Source organism: Limanda limanda, chromosome 15 (genome assembly GCF_963576545.1).
Source record: "Limanda limanda chromosome 15, fLimLim1.1, whole genome shotgun sequence".
Classification (NCBI taxonomy): domain Eukaryota; kingdom Metazoa; phylum Chordata; class Actinopteri; order Pleuronectiformes; family Pleuronectidae; genus Limanda; species Limanda limanda.
Genome location: NC_083650.1, coordinates 17,347,045 through 17,365,480, shown reverse-complemented (window position 1 = coordinate 17,365,480; position 18,436 = coordinate 17,347,045). Strand labels below are relative to the sequence as shown.

General features: G+C 42.7%; 1 protein-coding gene across 2 annotated transcripts in view; it reads right to left on the bottom strand.

Moving 5' to 3' along the window:
* LOC133020884 (inactive tyrosine-protein kinase 7-like) overlaps positions 1 to 18,436 on the bottom strand; it is an 81,397-nt gene that overhangs the window by 2,518 nt on the left and 60,443 nt on the right. Inside the window, exons 3-19 of one of the 2 annotated variants that reach the window (XM_061087623.1) lie at positions 17,800 to 17,902; positions 17,379 to 17,563; positions 14,998 to 15,145; positions 12,498 to 12,628; positions 10,254 to 10,520; positions 9,532 to 9,668; positions 9,277 to 9,412; positions 7,863 to 7,982; positions 6,833 to 6,976; positions 6,345 to 6,492; positions 5,018 to 5,145; positions 3,659 to 3,862; positions 2,400 to 2,561; positions 2,014 to 2,246; positions 1,840 to 1,917; positions 1,101 to 1,252; positions 79 to 257 (exon numbers count right to left, since the gene is read on the bottom strand). In XM_061087623.1, the coding sequence (XP_060943606.1) occupies positions 79 to 257; positions 1,101 to 1,252; positions 1,840 to 1,917; positions 2,014 to 2,246; positions 2,400 to 2,561; positions 3,659 to 3,862; positions 5,018 to 5,145; positions 6,345 to 6,492; positions 6,833 to 6,976; positions 7,863 to 7,982; positions 9,277 to 9,412; positions 9,532 to 9,668; positions 10,254 to 10,520; positions 12,498 to 12,628; positions 14,998 to 15,145; positions 17,379 to 17,563; positions 17,800 to 17,902 (2,655 nt within the window). The remainder of the gene's footprint in view (positions 1 to 78; positions 258 to 1,100; positions 1,253 to 1,839; positions 1,918 to 2,013; positions 2,247 to 2,399; positions 2,562 to 3,658; positions 3,863 to 5,017; positions 5,146 to 6,344; positions 6,493 to 6,832; positions 6,977 to 7,862; positions 7,983 to 9,276; positions 9,413 to 9,531; positions 9,669 to 10,253; positions 10,521 to 12,497; positions 12,629 to 14,997; positions 15,146 to 17,378; positions 17,564 to 17,799; positions 17,903 to 18,436) is intronic. The other variant, XM_061087624.1, reaches the window with a different exon arrangement.

Genomic DNA, 18,436 nt, shown 5'->3' with positions numbered 1-18,436 from the left:
TCTCTTGAAAGAGCTTCTCGTCTTGCTGTTTGAATCAGAAAGAGAAGTAAAAATAAGCCGCTACAGCATCATACTGACCCTCCAGCACCTCGTCATCAATGAGTTTGGTATACGGCATTTCCCCGTGACTGAACACTTCCCACATCAACACTCCGAAGGCCCACACGTCAGACTTGGTGGAGAAATCGTCCTCGAACACCGACTCAGATGGGAGCCAGCGCAGCGGGATCCAGGCCTGTCTGTAGTGATAGTACTCACTGCAGACGTGCACACAGGGAAAGATAACAGGGAGATGGAAACAGTTTATATTAGCCCCATGAAATCCACTGAGATGAAGAAATTAAAGATTGTTATTAGGGTTGCAAAGGCTCGGAAACTTTCTGGAAACTTTCTATGGGAAGATAGGCTCGGGAATTTGGGGAATTTTGAAGAAAAAAAAAATAAGCAAATTAAAACGCTGAGCAATAAAAACATCATTCAAAACTCTTTTTTAAAGATGTATGGAAAGCAGCACACTATTGAGGCCTGCTGTAGTGTGCAGGACTAGTCAGGTAAGTTTCGATGATATTACTGGGGAAAATATATTAGCATGCTGATTGAGGATTGTTAATCTGTTCATCAAGCCTGTTTCCATTCATTTATCCATCAACTGTTAAATATTTTTACAGACAATTCTAATTGTTTGGCTAACTATTTATATCTCTGGCATTGCATTAGTGTTTTTTTACAAACCATCTTATTCTACAGAATCTCATGTGTGGAGACATTTCACCCCATCCAATGTAGAAGGAAAGGCTGTGTACATTTGCAAATACTGTGCAAAGACCTATGTTAAGAATGCCACAACGATACAGAAGCATATAGTCAAGTGCCCAAAGTTTCCTCAGGGCTCAAATCAGCCTATGGCAAAACAAAATGTTTATATTTATGTCTGTATATGACAAGGTAAATACAGTTAGTATAAATTACATAGAACATTCCCAGTTTATTCCCGTTAATTTCCATATATTCCTGTTAATTCCCATGGAAAGTTTCCAAGTTTGAATATTCCCGGAATTTTGCAACCCTAATTGTTATTAATGGTCTCTTTTCTGACCAACCTGTTGTACACGTCCTTGCTGAGGCTGAGTGACGACACCTTCACACGACGCTGACTGTTGATCAGACAGTTTCGGGCGGCCAGGTCCTTGTGAACGAAGCGGTGATTGGACAGATGCTCCATCCCATGAGCCACCTGGGCACAGATGGAAACCTGGAGAGGAAGCAGAAAAAATATAGAACAAAACAGCTTTCAATGTCAAGTGACTTTGATTATATATCTACTTATATGTACTTAACAACATCAGCGGAAAGTTTTTCTTTTGTGAATCAGTTCATTATTTTGAAGAAGTTCTCGTTGCCTGGTAACCACACGATGACAACAGTCCAACGCATTGACACAACACCCACTGAAACCACTTCTTCTCAATTTTCTTTCTACACAGAAGACATTGTGTCATAATCAGTAACCTTTTGACATCTGTGTTTAGTCACTAGTTTAGCTGCTAAACATTTTACTATGCAAACTTTAGATTGATGAGAAGATCTACTCATCTCATGTATTTTCTAAAATACATGAATATGGCTTCAAGTGAACACGATCTCACAAAGAACGGGATCAGCACAACTTGCACGAAAACATCTCCAACAACCTTTATGTGCTTAATCTGACATAGATTTCTATCTCTTATTATTTACACCAGAGAATAGGAGCAGGATGGAGGAGGAGGAGCTGTCAACGGAGGAGGCGGAGCTGTCAACGGAGGAGGCGGAGCTGTCAATCATAACCACAACACTTACTTTGGTCTTGGTGCTGATGGGAGATTTGATCTTGTCATCTTTGTTTTTAGAAATTCTCAGGAACTGCTTCAGGTCTCCCTGTTTGATAAAAGCAAAAACATTAAATCACAATAAAAAATATATTTAAATTAAAATAGTTTAAAATTGTTTGTGTGTACTTGTTTGTGTAATTACCAGATCGTAGTACTCCAGGATCATGTAGTGGGGTTCGGCCTCCCGACACAGGCCCAGCAGGCGGACGACGTTGGGGTGGCTGAGCTTGGCAAACATCTCAGCTTCCCGGCGGAAGTCGAGCGGCAGCTGTTCGTCTCTGGTCTGCAGGCTCTTCACCAGCACCACCGTCTCCTCCTCGCCCTCCTCGATGCCCTTGGCTTTGGAGAGCAGCACCTCACCAAACTCCCCTTTACCTGAGGAAACGTTCAACCGCCACGAAGCAAATGTCAGAGCAGATAATGTTTGATTACGACATTGATTGTGTTGCAGCTTTAAAATTAGAACCAGAGAACATCCATTCTCTGTTATTCTATACAGTAGAAACTGAGTTGGTTAAACGAGTCTACCTAGAGTAGTGATGGTCTGTAAGCTTGCTCGAGGAAAGTGGAGCTTATCGTTGTTGACGTGGCTGTGCCGTTTCTCTGTGGTTGCCGCGGTACCCATGTTGGTGAGTGCCACCTCTTCCTGGATCTCAGCCGTGGTGTGGCCATTTTGTTGGACAGCACCTCCTGACAAACACAACACACAGGGTCACAAAAATTATTATCGAAATAAGAACAAAAACATATATTCATTATCGGCTAAAAATAATTTCTTTTAAAAAATATTTACATTTATATATAGTTGTAATGTCTAGAGGTCGTGAGAAGTTTGATCAATGTACACCAACATATTCAAAATGATGTACATGTAATGTATGCATATTAGGGCTGTCAAAATTAACGAAGGGCAATTGATTTGTGGAATTAAAGCGCATTAATGCATTTGCAGAATGACCTGCTCAATGTACCCACCACTAGGTCATGTTAATCTGCATGAACTAAACATGAAACTCGTCCTTTTTAAGTGTTAACTGGCTTCTGCAGCTGGGCTCAGATTCAGATTTCATATTTGTAAAGGTTTGGTTGTTAGTCTGATTTAAAAAAAGAAGGAAGTTTTAATCAACCATCCTATATTTGCTAAAAAAGAGAGAGGAAAGGCTGAGATCCCCCAATTGTTTAGGATACAGGTAATCTTTAAGTTTGAAAAAAAAAAAAGCAAAAATTCTAAATAACATCATCATCCTATGTTTCTCAGAGGCAAAGAGACAGCTACATATAATTTAAGTTTGATATGTTAATTTTATTTTTCATTCTAACATTTGGACTTATCACCAATAAAAAACCCGATGTTAAATGTATATAGTCATTTATCTTTCCGTTCACACAACAATATACATCGAAAATTGGGATTTTCGTGCATTTAGAAATTCAGATTAATCACAGCTACCCTGTGATTAATCTGCTTAAAAATGCAATTGTTTGACAGCCCTTATACATATACATTACTAAAGTATGAATAAGCATTAACTTAAGTCATGTGTGGTGGTATATTGTGGTGTATGATGTGTAGTGAGGAATAGACACAACTTCCGTCTAGACAAATTGATTATTTGATAAAAGCAATAACCAGAATGAACACAAGATGGCAGCAAATGTCTAAAACTCTCCACCAATACTTATAGGGGAGTTGATTGAAAATGAACTACCGTGTTAACCTGTGATTTTACTCCTGTCTCTGCACTATTACATCTATGTTGTTTACGGACTGAATCTAACAGTCATACCATTGAGACACTCCATCTCCGGCTCCTCTCCGTCCTGCCCTTTCTCCATTCTCTTGGCGTTGCGTCTCTTTTTGCAGTAGAACATGAGACCCAGCACGACGATGATGTAGGCCACAGCTGCTCCCACTGACAGGCCGATGGTTTGGATCATCTTGTAAGGAGCCCTGTCGTCATCTTCACCATTGATATGCACTGGTTTTTCTGCTGGACACAGGCAGTAAATATTATTATTATTAATAACTGAAGTGCTCTGAAAACGACCAGGACGTGTTACTTTAACCATCACAGGTTGCAGTCTTAAATGAACAGAACATTTTCTGTCATATCTTTCAACAAAGCACTTTGTTGTTTTAGTACGGTGGGGGTCTTATATATTATTATGATCATAAAAAAATCTCCCTGCTCCCTCTAAGTGCCCTGCACAGGATATATATTATCTGACATGTGTTGATCCATTAGCTGAATGTGAAAACTGACAACCAGCCACTCTTTTATGATTTAAGTGATTTATAATGGTATTCAAATAACATTAGGATATTTATAATTTTTTAAAAGTATGGTCAAAGTTGAAGCAGCAACGATTAAGAGGTTGACCTTTTTGATCTCTTGTAAGTAAAAATCCCCAAAATACTGGATCCTACATTTTCCATAATTCAATTTCATATGAGGTTTCCAGCTGTCTTGTAAAAGTGCATCGCTTTCAAACAAGCAAAACATTTCCATTTTTACTTTATATAACATTACAGAAGAGTATTTCTGCCTATAAACATAATTCATATGTCATATTGGTGAATAGTGGGTGACGCACAGTGGGTAAGCCTATTTAGGATCCTGCAAAACAGGCTTTTAAAGAAGTGGGTGAAGATATGTGAATAACATTGATAAAAATCAGGTTTTCTGTGTAACTGATGAAAAATCTAACCCATCCTCTTCCCTATTATAACAAATAATAAGCCTTTATCTGTTTAATCCGTTTAATCCTTTAACAAGTCTTTTTTGAGTTGCCCTGTTTACACAGTGCTGTGTCTCACTGTGATCCTCACAAGCTACGACAAACATCTAAATTCAATTGTCTCCAACTTTGGGACAAAATTAGTAGATATGGGACACAAGTGCAAGTGTGTGACTATAATTTTCAGTCGGCACAAAAGGAGCATGAAGCGTTATTATCTCTAACGTCTGCCCAATCCCATCACCTCAGTGACAGTCGTGGCGCCAGAGACGTGGACGAGGTTATTAACCTGTCGAGTTGGGTGACGGGCAGAGGGCGAGGGTTTAATTAATGCTTTCATCCTGTACTTCTGATCGTGGCTTATGCCCCATGTGTGCAGCGTTTGTGTGTGTGTGTGATAAACTCACCCACGACATAAAGCTGAGCCACACGGTCTTTGATGCTGCAGCTGTTTCCAGCCACACATGTATATCTGCCCGTGTCGTCTGTAGTGACATCTCTGATCACCAAGGAGCCGTTGGACATCTTCTGGAACCTGGAAGGAAGGAGGAAGGAGGAAGGTGAGAGGTGAGGGTGGAGGTGTGGACGTCCAGACAAGTCACAGCCAACAAGAAGCAAACAGTAGAGGGAGGCAAGAAAAAACAAACATCCACAATCCACTGCACAAAGTTGTCATGAATCACTTCTTTCAGCCTGAGGAATGCAACCTGTTATACAGATGGCTGTTTGTGAGATTTGATCATTGGCAAAAATCAACAACAGTGAATCTGTTGCATAAGGACGTCTGCTGCACTCGTTGTGTGGGCATGTTTGATCCAGAAAAATGAAAGAGCATAGAAAAGAACAAATGCAGCAGAGTCAGACCTGACATTAAAAGACTGAGATAAAATTATAAGATTATATTAGTAGTGTCAGCTGAGCCGCTCTGTAAAAGAAAGGAGCTCTGTGAAAGTAGGAGCTGAGGGGAGGGTGGGGGGGGAAGAGAGCGGTGAGGAGAGTTAAAAGGAGGTTGGGCAAATATGTAAAATTCCAATTGGATTCTATTACAAATGTTTATTTGATTACAACCCACTAATATGCTCATCTTGGGTTATTTCTGGGTAGTAACTGCATCTGTGTGTATGAACATATATGTGCACAGATTTGATATCGTCAAAATTTGGTATTTACCACGTAATGTGAAAGTAAAATGATTAAGATGTAAATCCTGTACATCAATAGCAGTGTGTTTTTTTTATATATAAACATTTTGTTACCTCCATCATGAATGTAAAAGTCTGATTGATTGATTCAGACAAGTTCTATAAAATCACTTTTACATTTAACTTAAGAACAAATGAGTTTGGATGAGATGTTCTGGTATGAGGCCCATTGTAATCAGGTGTTTAATATTATATAGGTACAAATAATTAATGCATAGTAATTAGGGTTGGAAAATTCCGGGAATATTCAAAGTTGGAAACTTTCCGTGGGAATTAACGGGAATATACGGGAATTAACGGGAATAAACGGGAATAAACTGGAAATGTTGTGGGTAATTTATACTAACTATATTTACCTTGTCATATACAGACATAAATATAAACATTTTGTTTTGTCATAGGCTGATTTGAGCCCTGAGGAAACTTTGGGCACTTGACTATATGCTTCTGCATCGTTGTGTAAAGAGCCTGTGATCACGAGCCCGTGATCCTCATCCATGCCGGCAGCGCTGCACAGAAGCGTTTCATTTACCTCCTGTTCTTGCTTATGTCCAGCGTCTTGTCTTTAACCATCCAGTGGATGTGAGGCTCGGGGTCGCCGGTGACTTGACAGTGCAGAATGGCAGTGTGACCCTGGTACACCGTCGTGTTCTCTGGCTCCAGCTTGAAGCGAATGTACACTATTTGTGCACAAGAAACACACGGACACACAATAAAGCTCATTAACACAACATCCAAGCCACAACTGGGCCATAACATCCCATTTACAGCCTGTGGTGACTGTGGTAAACGTCTTCTCAGTTACACTACAGCCCAGAAGCCAATTCATTACTCGGACTGTAAAAAGGCCACACAGTAAAAGCTGCTGTGTGATGATAACCAATGAGTGTCTCCTTGTAAACCACCCTTAGAAGTACAGAAAACCGCAAGCACTTCTGATGTGGTGCTGATGACTAATATGGTAATGTCACCCTCTCATTCATAATCCCCTGCTTCCAGGATGATGATTGAGATGCTTACCGGCCACAGTGAGCGTCACCAAGGCTCTGATCTCCCCCTGGAGGCTGTTGGAGGCGATGCAGGTGTAGTTGCCGGCGTCGCTCCTCGTGACTTTTGTGAAGTGGAGCTGGCCGTTCTTCACGGGAGGCGGCAGCTCTCCTCCGTCTGCAGAGGGAGACAGAGAGACAGACATAGGGAACAAGGTGGGAGTTAGAGGTGCTGTGTCTGGTGCTGCGTGGAGAAGTGAAGTGGTTAAACCGAGTCCATCATGGCCAACAAAGGGGTGAAATGATGCGTGATGAGGAATCTTCGCTCCTCCGCTCCCTTCACTGGCTACCAGTGGCTGCCCGCATCCGGTTCAAAAGACTAGTACTTGCGTACCATGCTGTGAAAGGATCCGGTCCAGTTTACATCCAGGACATGGTCAAAATTTACACACAAGCACGTTCACTCCGCTCTGCTTCGGCTAATCGGCTCGTTGCTCCTTCACTGCGAGCTAAACACTCATCAAAATCATGACTGTTTGCTGTCCTAGCTCCTAAATGATGGAATGAGCTCCCACTCGACATCCGGACATCTGAAAGTTTACACATCTTCCACAGAAAACTAAAAACACACCTCTTCCGACTGTACCTTGAATAAAAAATTAAAAAAATAATTAAAAAACAAACAAAAAAAAACACTAACCACTTTTGAAACTAACACTTTGGTAGCACTAAAATGGCACTTACCAATAGCGCTTTGTAGTTTTGCTTTATTTCGAAGAAATTGTACTGTCTTGATTCTTGTTGTTCTGGGTTTGTTCCCTCGGGGTTGAATGCACTTATTGTAAGTCGCTTTGGATAAAAGCGTCAGCTAAATGAAATGTAATGTAATGTATCTTCCAAACAGGTTCCTACATATTCTTGTGGAAACACCATCAGTCATCATAAGCATTATGATAATGAAGAGTGCTTCTGCTTTTTTGATGACATATTCTCTTTAAGAGCAGTCAATCTTATCTTATTGAGGATCGGGTGATCTCAGGTTAAGCCAGTGGCGGCGTACACACCTGCTTTGGTCCAGCGGATGGTGGGGATCTCTCTGCCTTTAGCCGAGCACTGGATGCTGATCACGTTATCCAGCTCCAGGCACTGAGAAGGCTGGGGGGTTGGGGTGAACTTAAGCTTCTCTGAAACACAAGTCAAAACACCACACACATACATTACACACGTGGTAAACACGAGGGGGCGGGGGGGGGATATGTCAAAGCCTCTTTTGTGCAACTCACACTGCAGGTGACATGACACTAATCTGATGCAAATCGTGTTCAGACACATTCGGGCAAACAGGGCAACAGGCGCAGATCTGATAAGTATAACAGGCGGGGTCTATCTGAACCTGAGATCGTACAAACAGGCATTGGCCAGACAAAACAGGGCCAGGCCAGGCCATCTATCATTCATTGTGTAGCAGCAGTTGGAATTTATCACCTCGAAAAAAGAAGAGGCTAGAATAAAGCTGCCGCACATGAGTCACATTTTACACCTCTGTGGGTGTCCGCCAGAGACGCAACGTGGACAAACTTATTTTAGTGAGCGCACACTTATACACAAACACACATACACGCCCACAGGCATGACAGCATTTGTTTTACAATCTTCTCTCAGCACCGTTTTACTCATTACGCCCTAAATGTGATTTGATTTATTAGTAGGGACGGGAATCGGCAGGGACCTCCCTATACGATACTATCAGGATACTTAGGTGGCGATACGATATGTATTGCGATTCTGTAAGTATTGCGATTCGATATTACGATTTCCTGGGATTTCTTTTGGTTATTTTTTTAAATACTGGACCATGGAAAAAAGTTGAATCATACCTTCAAATACAACACAGTCAAATTCACTTAGAGCTTTACAAGTTTTATTTCAAATATTAACATTAACTTAATGACTGCTGGGCAGCCAATAGAGAAAATAAATAAAAATGTGCCCTATTATTGTATAGCCCCTGTCAACTGCACACAAACTGACAGATTAAGAAATGTAAGCCACCTAAACTACTTTTAAACAATAAATAAAAGATAAATTAAATAGAATGAATACAAGTTTACTTAAAATATAAACTTTGAAATAAACAAAAAGTAGGCTATTGTTGTTTGCATGTAGACGATGCAAAGCTAGTGCTTGGGTATGTTTAGATTCTTGTGCAAAAACAAGAGCTGGTCAACATGCTCTGGGGTGATGTTGCCCCCCCCCCCCCCCCCGTATAAACCAATAAATATGTTTAAAAAAATTGATTTTGGAGGCAGCTTGGCGATTTAAAATCGTCATTCACAAGAATCGCGATTTGTAACTGAATCGATTTTCCCCCCCATCCCTATGTATTAGAGATTATCATTCCATCAGTCTGAGGATCATCTTAGAAAGCATAATCTACTTTACATATTGATGGACTGAGTGATTCCCCCTGCAGCTTACCAAGCACAAGAACTCTAGCCTGCCCAGTCAGTCGGCCGCCTGCCGTCTTGGTTTCACAGCCGTACATCAGTCCGTCGTACACTTCCACATTGTTGATCCTGAGGCTTCCGTTAGGGAACAGCTTGAAACGAGAGTCCTGAGGGAGGAAGCACACCAGATTCTCTTATAGCACAAAAACAAAGCTTTATTCGAGTTTTCATGTCAGAAAAATAGACTAATATCTGCATGTGTGTGTGTGTGGATGTGTTAATTCACCTCAGGTGTGATCATCATGTTGTTGCGGAGCCAGGTGACCTCAGGTTGAGGGTTGGCCTGAGCGTGGCAGTGAAGGTAACCTGGTTTACCTTCCTCTAACTGGCTGTCCTGAGGCCTTGTCACCCACACAGGATTAGCTGTGGACACACACACAGAACACTGTTAATAATCCTTGCTATTTATTTTAGTGTTTCAATGATCTATAAGTTAACCTTCTTCTTTTAAGTTCTACTGGGAAAAACAGTAGAATCCCACCATTTAGGGATTGCTCAGGGGGTTAAATATACTTAAAACAAAAATTTGGATCTTAATATGTAATGCATTATTGATAATAAAATATTTTTTCCTATTACCTACGAGTGCCCTGCAAAGGATAAACTGTTGCATCTCTGTTTTTTTTTTTTTATTTGACATAGAAAACTGACCACTAATCATTTCTTTAAGTCATTTCATTCGATTTTGTACGATTATAAAATAACATTACGATACTTAGTTTTAAAAATGTGGTCAAAATGGAAAGTTTAAGATTTCTTGTATTTGAATCTCTTATAAGGGTAAAAATACGAAAACATTCCTACATTTCCCATGATCCAATGTGATAAGACAAAATATCAAATTCTGGTTATACATTATGACATTACAGACAAATTTCTGCCTGTAAACCAAACGTAATGTGTCGAATTGTTGAAGTGCCCCATCAGAGTGGACTGTGTTTGACTCACTGGCCACGGTGAAGGTGACCTCCTGGGTTCTGCGTCCCGCCTTGTTCTGGGCCACGCAGGTGTACGTGCCCGAGTCGCCCTCCTCTGTGGGAGTGAAGACCAGATCCAGGCCGTCCTGGTGCACCCGGCCCTCTGTGGGGACTCGCTGACCTCCTCTCTCCCACCACACCTCGGGCTCAGGTCTGCCACGGGGGGCGCGACAGGTCACCCTCTGCAGGGTGTCCGCTGTGAAAACCTTTGACATCTTGGACACCATGTCGTCTATCTCTGTAATGGAGAGAAGAAAGACCAAGAGCATGAAGAAGTGATTCAAATGGTAAAATTGATTTACATTTATATCCCTGATAATCAAACTTCCCAGGAGCCAGTGATGCATTAAACTAATTCCAACTCACATCTCTGTTAACGGATTTCCTGTCTAGTTAGGAAAAGTCCTCTGATGTGTAGCATAGACCAAAATAATTAGAGAACAAAGCGCACAGTAGGAGAACTGAGTATATAGGTTGTTCTTGGTATGGGAATTAACAAGGGCCTTTGTGAGGCGGGTCATATCAAAACTGTCAGCCCTTATACAGAAAGTGGAATGTGATCTGTAGTCCAAAGAAACAGAAGACCTCCCACTACAGTGAGGACTAATACTGTGTGTGTGTGTGTGTGTGTGTGTGTGTGTGTGTGTGTGTGTGTGTGTGTGTGTGTGTGTGTGTGTGTCTCAAATGGAAGTCATTAATACTGTATTGGCCAACATCGCACTGAAAGCTGGTCAGTGGCTCTGACCTTCTTTGAGTCTAAGATCTAAATCAATTACAGGCAACAGGAGAAAACACACATTTCTCAGCAGATGAAAGCGAAATTGAGCTGGTGAGGGTGGGTTTGGGGGGGGGGGGGGGGTCAGCTCAATGAATGAAGTGGTGCAATGATGGAGTGACTGTTTAAACTTGTCCCCTAAATGCTGAATTCTGCTGTGACACAATCCCCCCTATAATGCCTGCGGGGATTACCATCAGATTAAGTGAATTAAGGTATTTAAATGGAGCTGTGGTTCACTGGGTTAAAACTGCAGATACAGTTGTACCTCATTAATCCAAAAGCCTCGGGGGGGAAAGGGGCTGTGCGAGGGGAATAAAAATGTTTGGGACACTGAAACGCATAGAAATTCCAGCCCTGAGCTTATCCAAAATATTTGACTTGCATGCACTTGCATTGCAAAATGCTGGCTGATTAGTAAGATGAGAAGATACTACAGCTTGTTCTTGCTTTAAGCTCAGGCAGCCATTTAAAAGCTGCTGAGTGGGTCTTTTTGGAGTCAGGGTAGGAGAGGAGAGGAGAGGAGCCGCTGTTATGTCCAATATTAAAACAGCTTTAATGCATCTGGACTTGTGCACTACATTGTTTTACCTGCATTTATCAGAATCTGACATATAGGGACAACCACAGATGTAGTTCCTCTGCAGAGGAGGTTTTCTTATTGGTTGGTTTGTGTGTTTGTTTGTTTGCAAGCAAGATTATGCAGAAAACTACAGCACAGATATCCTTGACACTTGGTTGTAGAATGTGGTCAAGGATGAACCTATTAAATATTGGTGTGGAGCCGGATACATAATCTCGTTTCCCCACTTTCTTTAACATCATGGAGTAATCAAATTTAAGGAGACTGTTTGGCCTTGATGGAGGTATGTGCTCCACTATTTGTTACTTCTGATGGTTTGAATTCAGTTTGGAGCGATTTATTTACACATGACAATGCAAGCAAAAATTGCAACTAGTGTTGGAGGGAAATCAATGGGGCAGCTCTGATGACATTAACCAACCTCATACTGACGCTGCTTGTTGGCTTATTTGAGTCATAATGGGATGTTATCTCTCATGTTACTTTGCTGCTTGTTCAGCCAGGTACTGTTACACTTTGGGGGAAGCTTGTTGAGCTAAACATCCTTGGCAAACAGCTGGACTAATGGAGGAAATCGTATGGAGGAGATGTCGGAAAAAGCTCCAGCAGTGTGAGTGTGTGAGAGTGTGTGTGTGTGTGTGTGTGTGTGTGTGTGTGTGTGATGGATACAGCTGGGGTGGATGTCAATAAGAGGATGTGATTATCATCGGAGAGATCTGGCTCTAAGTGAAAGAACCAGGAGAGGAAGAAGGGGGGTAGCAGAATGATATGGAATGAGTATGTAATATGTAACCCCAATACCCCTGTCACACTCAGATTACACCACCACAGCTGTGTGTGGGTGTGTGTGTACGTACCAGCTATGAGGAGAGAGGCCTCCAAAGGAACTTCGGACCCGCTGACGCCGCGGCCGACACATTTGTAGGTCCCTGTGTTCCTGGGCTTGACCTGTGTGATCAGCACTGAGCCGTTGGACAGGAGAACGACTCTGTGGAGAGGAAACAGATCAAACAGTTTAGAAATCGGAACCACTGACCAACAAACAATATGAGTCACATGTTATTTATATTCACATCACATTTAGACTTTTTTATCCAGATAGAAGCGGCACAAATTGTTCATTAAAGACAACGGGTTGATTTTTAAGGCTTTGTCCGAGCTGTCTTCCAGAGCTTGGTGTTTCAGTTTGAGAACAGGAATTTATTTCAAGTTCAAATTTTGTAAAGCTTTCACCCAAAACCTGTTCGCACTTCGTTTCGACAAGAAGAAGAAGCTGGAGTAATAAAAAATCAGCAGAAGGCGGGAGTGCACAAACCTCTTATTGTAAAGCTAATGCACCCACGACAAGGGCGGGACATTTTAGTTTATCAACACTACAACTGGCTTTCTATTGGCTGGGGAGGTTTGAAATCCAATAATCCAAGATGAAATCTGAGAGCAGACGTTCAACACGTGGACAGAAGGCTGCGTGAGAAGAACCTGGAGCGCAGGAGATCTGTCCAAGCAACAAAATATCTGAGTGCGAGCCCACAGTTTGATCACAAGCAGAGCGAATCCAAGCACAAGCCGGGGGATCACATTTGAGTGTGAGCATTACACATGAACGTGAAATCAAAAAGTCCTGCTCGTAAAACTGAGAGACCAGCTCTTGCATAAAGACAGGAGATCATATATAGACACGTACCACATGTGCACAAGAGGCACTAGGATCCAAACAACCCTTGGCATTTGTTTAGGTCTGATGGAACACCAGCCGAAGACCCTCTGCCAAGCAGGACAATAAATAAGTGCCAGTATTTTTTGGGGGGTTATTGGCATATTACCGGATGTTATCAGAATTTATCTGCTCTAAATTATAAGTAATTGTCTACAGAACACAAAATAATCTGTCCTACATGGTTGATGGTGAAAAGTCCTGGGTTTTAAGAGGCTCATCCCGAGGGCCGACCTCTGGCAGGCTGAGGGGAGCATCAGTGCCAGCAGAGACGGACAGGATGAGGAATAATTAAAATACTGACCTTAAGCCAGCTCCAGGGATGACAGATAAGGAGTAAACAGCTTCACAGGCCGGACAAACCAACAGCTCAGCATTATTATACGCCATAAGAAAGCTTATGGGAGAGGTAAATATGTAAAGCGGAGAGAAATAATTTAAGATACTGTTGAATGCAATTTGTCAGCTGCGTAATACCTGAGAAGAATTTCAAAAAGCAGCTAAATGTCTCTGTCTTGGATTCTATGAGGAAAGGTGATATTTCCGTGTCTTCTATTCAACATCTCTGTCGAATTAGAAGGAGGGAAATCAACTTTGGGAGCTTGTGTATGTTTCCAGTAGAACATACCTCTGAAGACACTGTTTAAAATAGTCACCAAACCTCATCAACAAAGAGAATTGCTTTTAGAAAAAGGAAATAATCTTTACAGCTACATGGATCCTACACAGAGGAATTTTCACATTTTTGGCCTCCAGAGTTGTTTTGAGCCGTGGGGCAGAGTTTATCTGTCTGCGATAATATTCACACATAATCTGAAGGAGGGAGGATCTGAACAGTGCAGGTGCATAACAGACAATATCTGACATTCCTCTGCCTTTGTAATCAGCTCCAATCGATCAGAACACCACCGCAGAAACAGCCTGAGTGGTGGGTGTTTTTACATCATGCTTATGCTGAGTCATCATTGCCTTGGTGAAACAAACCCACCGCTGACAGCCTCATTACACAAGTGACTAACTATTGATATTGGAATCCTTCGCCTCCCTTGCTCTGTAATCACAATAATCAATTCACAGTCTAAGAACTAGGCCCTCACTCTCATTGTGGAGTGTGATTATGTATAAGTGTGAGGTGCTACGAACCCTGAGGGTGAGCTTGGCCCAATGTATAGAAGTATAGAAATTGGTTATTATCTGGTGCTTATGTGTTTACAGGGTATGCGCCCAGTAAGCCGACTGTAGCTGCAGGGGTTTTTCCACTCCGTGCGTGAACACTGGAGAGCTGCAGAGGCGTCTGTGATAGGCTGCAGAGAAAGTCTGCGCTCCAGTGATGTATAGTCCACCGCACAGAAACTTTACAGTGCTCTGTTCCAGTAATAACATTCCTTAATGTGCAATTCGTCTTAAACCCGAGTTGAAAAAACCACACAGAGCAGAGAGCCTGATGTTCCACCTCATTGGGTTCAAAGCAGTACCCGAAGCTGAAACTTATATAATGGTCAGTGAGGAGAGGGAATGGAGTGGAGGCAGGATGAGAGGGAGTTGATGGGAGACGGGAGTCCGGGAAAAATGGAGTGAGAGAAAGAACTGGGGCAGTCTGATGCACAATGAGAAAGAGGAGGAGGCTTCATCTCTGAACGTACCGAGATTTGTTCACCAGCGGCTCGTTTTCGTGGAACCACTCCAGCGTGGGGGCCGGCACGGCAGTGAACTGGCAGTGGAACATGGCCAACTCGTTCTTCAACACCACTTGGTCCTCCGGGGTCACCACTGGGCGTGGCAAACTCTTATCTGTTGGAGAGGTAGACAAACATGTGCATGATTACATCTGCAGGCGTTATGAGACCATCAAGTTGCATCTGTGTGGGTACTCATGCATTGCACATATTTACTCTGGGCCTTTATTAAAACCTGCCAACAGCAGCGCAGGGCCGGTGAGCAGGCAGCCTTCAGGTGGCGGTGTGTGTCAACACCTCAGGGGCCCCGGGGAAACTTAATGAGGTCAGTGACCGGACCCTTCAGCTTATCAGGACCTATTATCTCTTTCCCTTTTACCTCCTGGGTCGTAGAATCACACACAGGAGATCATCTCCCTCTCCTCTACATTAAGTCACGTTTCTCCAAGGAACTGGGGTAATTTTTTGCAATGGAGTTTTTTCCAATTTTTGTGAGAAAATTCTTCTGCATATTATTCACATTCCTTCTACTCCGTCAAATCCACCCTTTGTTTATAGTGGACTAGACTGCCCTGACCTGCTTAAACCAGAGATTTGGTACAGCCCAACCAAATGGGTAGTAATTACCACACAGAATTTAAGACATTTTTATACTCAAAATACAAAGCTGAAGGGCGTTGAGCTCAATAGAGGAACGAGAACACGAAAATACCCCTAATCCAGGTTTATGCGTGTGAGTATTTCAAATCTGCACGGCTAATGGAGGTATGGAGCCAGTAGCAGTATTAGGACGTGGCCGATGGTGGTGAGCGAAAAGAAAAGCGTGCACTCGGAGCACACCTGGCCCACCCAGGAAGTTGGTAGGAAGGCCTGAACTTAAAGAGCTGTGACCGTGCATTGAAGAGCTGTCTAAATCTGTCAGCCTGTCCTCGAGGTGAGGACCTATAGAAGAGTGGAGGGTGGCAACATGGTAACTGGAGACTCAACAATCGCCCATTCTTCCTCCACCCAGGTGCTAACCTAGCGTGTCTGTGTGTGTGTGCGTGTGTGTGTGTGTGTGCTGCAGGTGGCTAATTAGAGTGGAACAGGGCATCAGGTTTCTTGCACAGATGTGCTGCTGTATATACTGTACTTGCTGTGTGTGGTGTGCTGAGGGGATAATACGCAGAGGCTCTCTCACACACACACACACACGCAGAGTAAACAGCAGAAGCCGTGTCGAGAGCCTGCAGGAAAAACAAATATGTCTCCTAACACGCTGCCTGCGAAAGCTAAAGTAACAGAGACGAATCAGCACAGTGACACTGCTACTGAGGGAGCTGATGTTAGCGTTTGCTGCGTAGATGTTTATGATGTTGTAACTTGTCTGTGTGGGTGGCGGAGGAGGAAAACACTAACACACTCACTGGTTATCACATTAGGAACTGTATCACTTTGTCTTCCTGCTCTTGCTCTCACCACTTATAGTCTTTACCCCCCCTCCTTTCAACACGTTTCCTGGCAGGTGAGGAAATGTGGAAAGCTCAAAATATCAAATTTTTTATTTTATTAATAAACTGTTGGTTTATAATTTAATTAGACAGAAATTTTATATAAACAAATGGTTACTTGTCGTTTAAAAAATAAATTGTTTTTTTCTCTGTTTTTCTTTTTTTTCTGTTGTTACCTTGTTTTTTTTTGTTTTTTTTTGTTTGTTCCTGAAGTTATATTGCCCAATCCATGTCTGTCTGGACACATTGGTGTTGATTGTTGTAATCATCTTTACCTCCTGTCTCTGTAACGTCCATTCAGCACTGCACTTATATATATTGAAAATCCTTCAATAAACAGATTTTGATTGAAAAAATAAATTAATACATTTTGATTACACACGTGTCCAAATTAGCTCATGTGAGAACAGGAGATTCTCTGAAGGATTCAACACGAGAGAGTGGGCATTTTGTTTGACATTTCTAGCATGCATCTCATGCAGAAATGAAAAACAAAAACACAAATATCTCAGGATGTAAAAGCATTGCCAATTATGTAGGACACAGACGAAGATGTCAAGACTAAAAGGTTTTAGTGAAAGGGGCCAACGCTACCATTGATGGAAACAAAAAAAGCATGATCTCCAGAGGAGAATTTATACGTTACTTCCTGTGCCTGCCTGCTGCACCAGCCATCAACTGAATGCTCCAGAGATTTCTTCTTGTGAATGTGTCTGAGCGGAAAATTTCCTGCTGCATTGTTCACGTGTGAAAGGCAAACCACCGGAGAAAGTCAGTTCAGACCCAATTGTGCGGACATCCTCCGGAGGTCATGTCTGGAACAGCTTAAGTGCGTGACAACAACCAAGAAACACACACCTATGATGTTGAGAGTGAAGTTGCTGTTGCTGCAGACGTGTCCGGCTGCATTCTTGGCACAGCAGTAGTACAGGCCGTTGTCGTCTGGACTGGCGCTCTTGACGGTGAGCGTCCTCTCCTTGTTGTTGATCTGGTGGCTCTTTTCCGTTAGCTTCAAGCCGTCTTTGAACCACTGGCAGGTTGGCCTGAGAGGCAGAGGACAATAAGAGAGGTCAGGCGTGAGAGAGGTTCAGGAAAAGAAGACAAAATCTCGAAACACGATGACTGATGGAGCAATCGAAAATGATATGCAAAGGGCATGAGAACAAAAGGGCGTGACAGATGCTAACAAGCGCAGAGGGATAATTTTACAGTACAGTCTTCACCATGATCCTTAACCCTGTGAACTCTGAACTCAAGGTGAGAGAGGGAGGAGACTCACCGTGGGTGTCCATCGATATGACAGCGCAACGTGACCAACACAGAGCTCTCGATCTCTCCTTCGGAGTCGGGCTCCTTCAGGGTCACGCCAGCGCTTTCCAGCCCTGCAGAGGAACAAAAACAGAGGCGACTGTCAGCGGGAGGAGGGACGGAGCGCACGAGGACAAGAGGAATGACTGAGGAGAAGGACAGGAGGAAAAATTGAGTTAAGTGGTTGTCCTGTCATGTGTCCTCGCAGGACACACGACGACAATGCTAATGGGTACAACAGCACAGTGACTCAGGAACAGAGAGACGGAGCGGGGAGCGACCGCATCACTGGGTCAGCTTACATCAGCATTCCTCTCTTTTACACTCACAAGAGCGAGCCGGGCCTTTACACTGATTTTTATGGACGTTTAATGGACAGCCCATGGAATTACTCTGTTAAAACGACTACTCTGATGTCAGAGCAGCCCATAAACACGGGAAGAAGGGAACATGTTTCTATTTTAGCTATCGTATTCACTTCTCAGTCAATAAAATTCTTGAATATCGGTGTAATGTAAAACCCGATCGATGGAGTCTGACTGACGGATGAACAAGAGAACAAATGAAGAAAACAGATGGTGACAGTTGTCCCCTGAATGCAGCTGCAT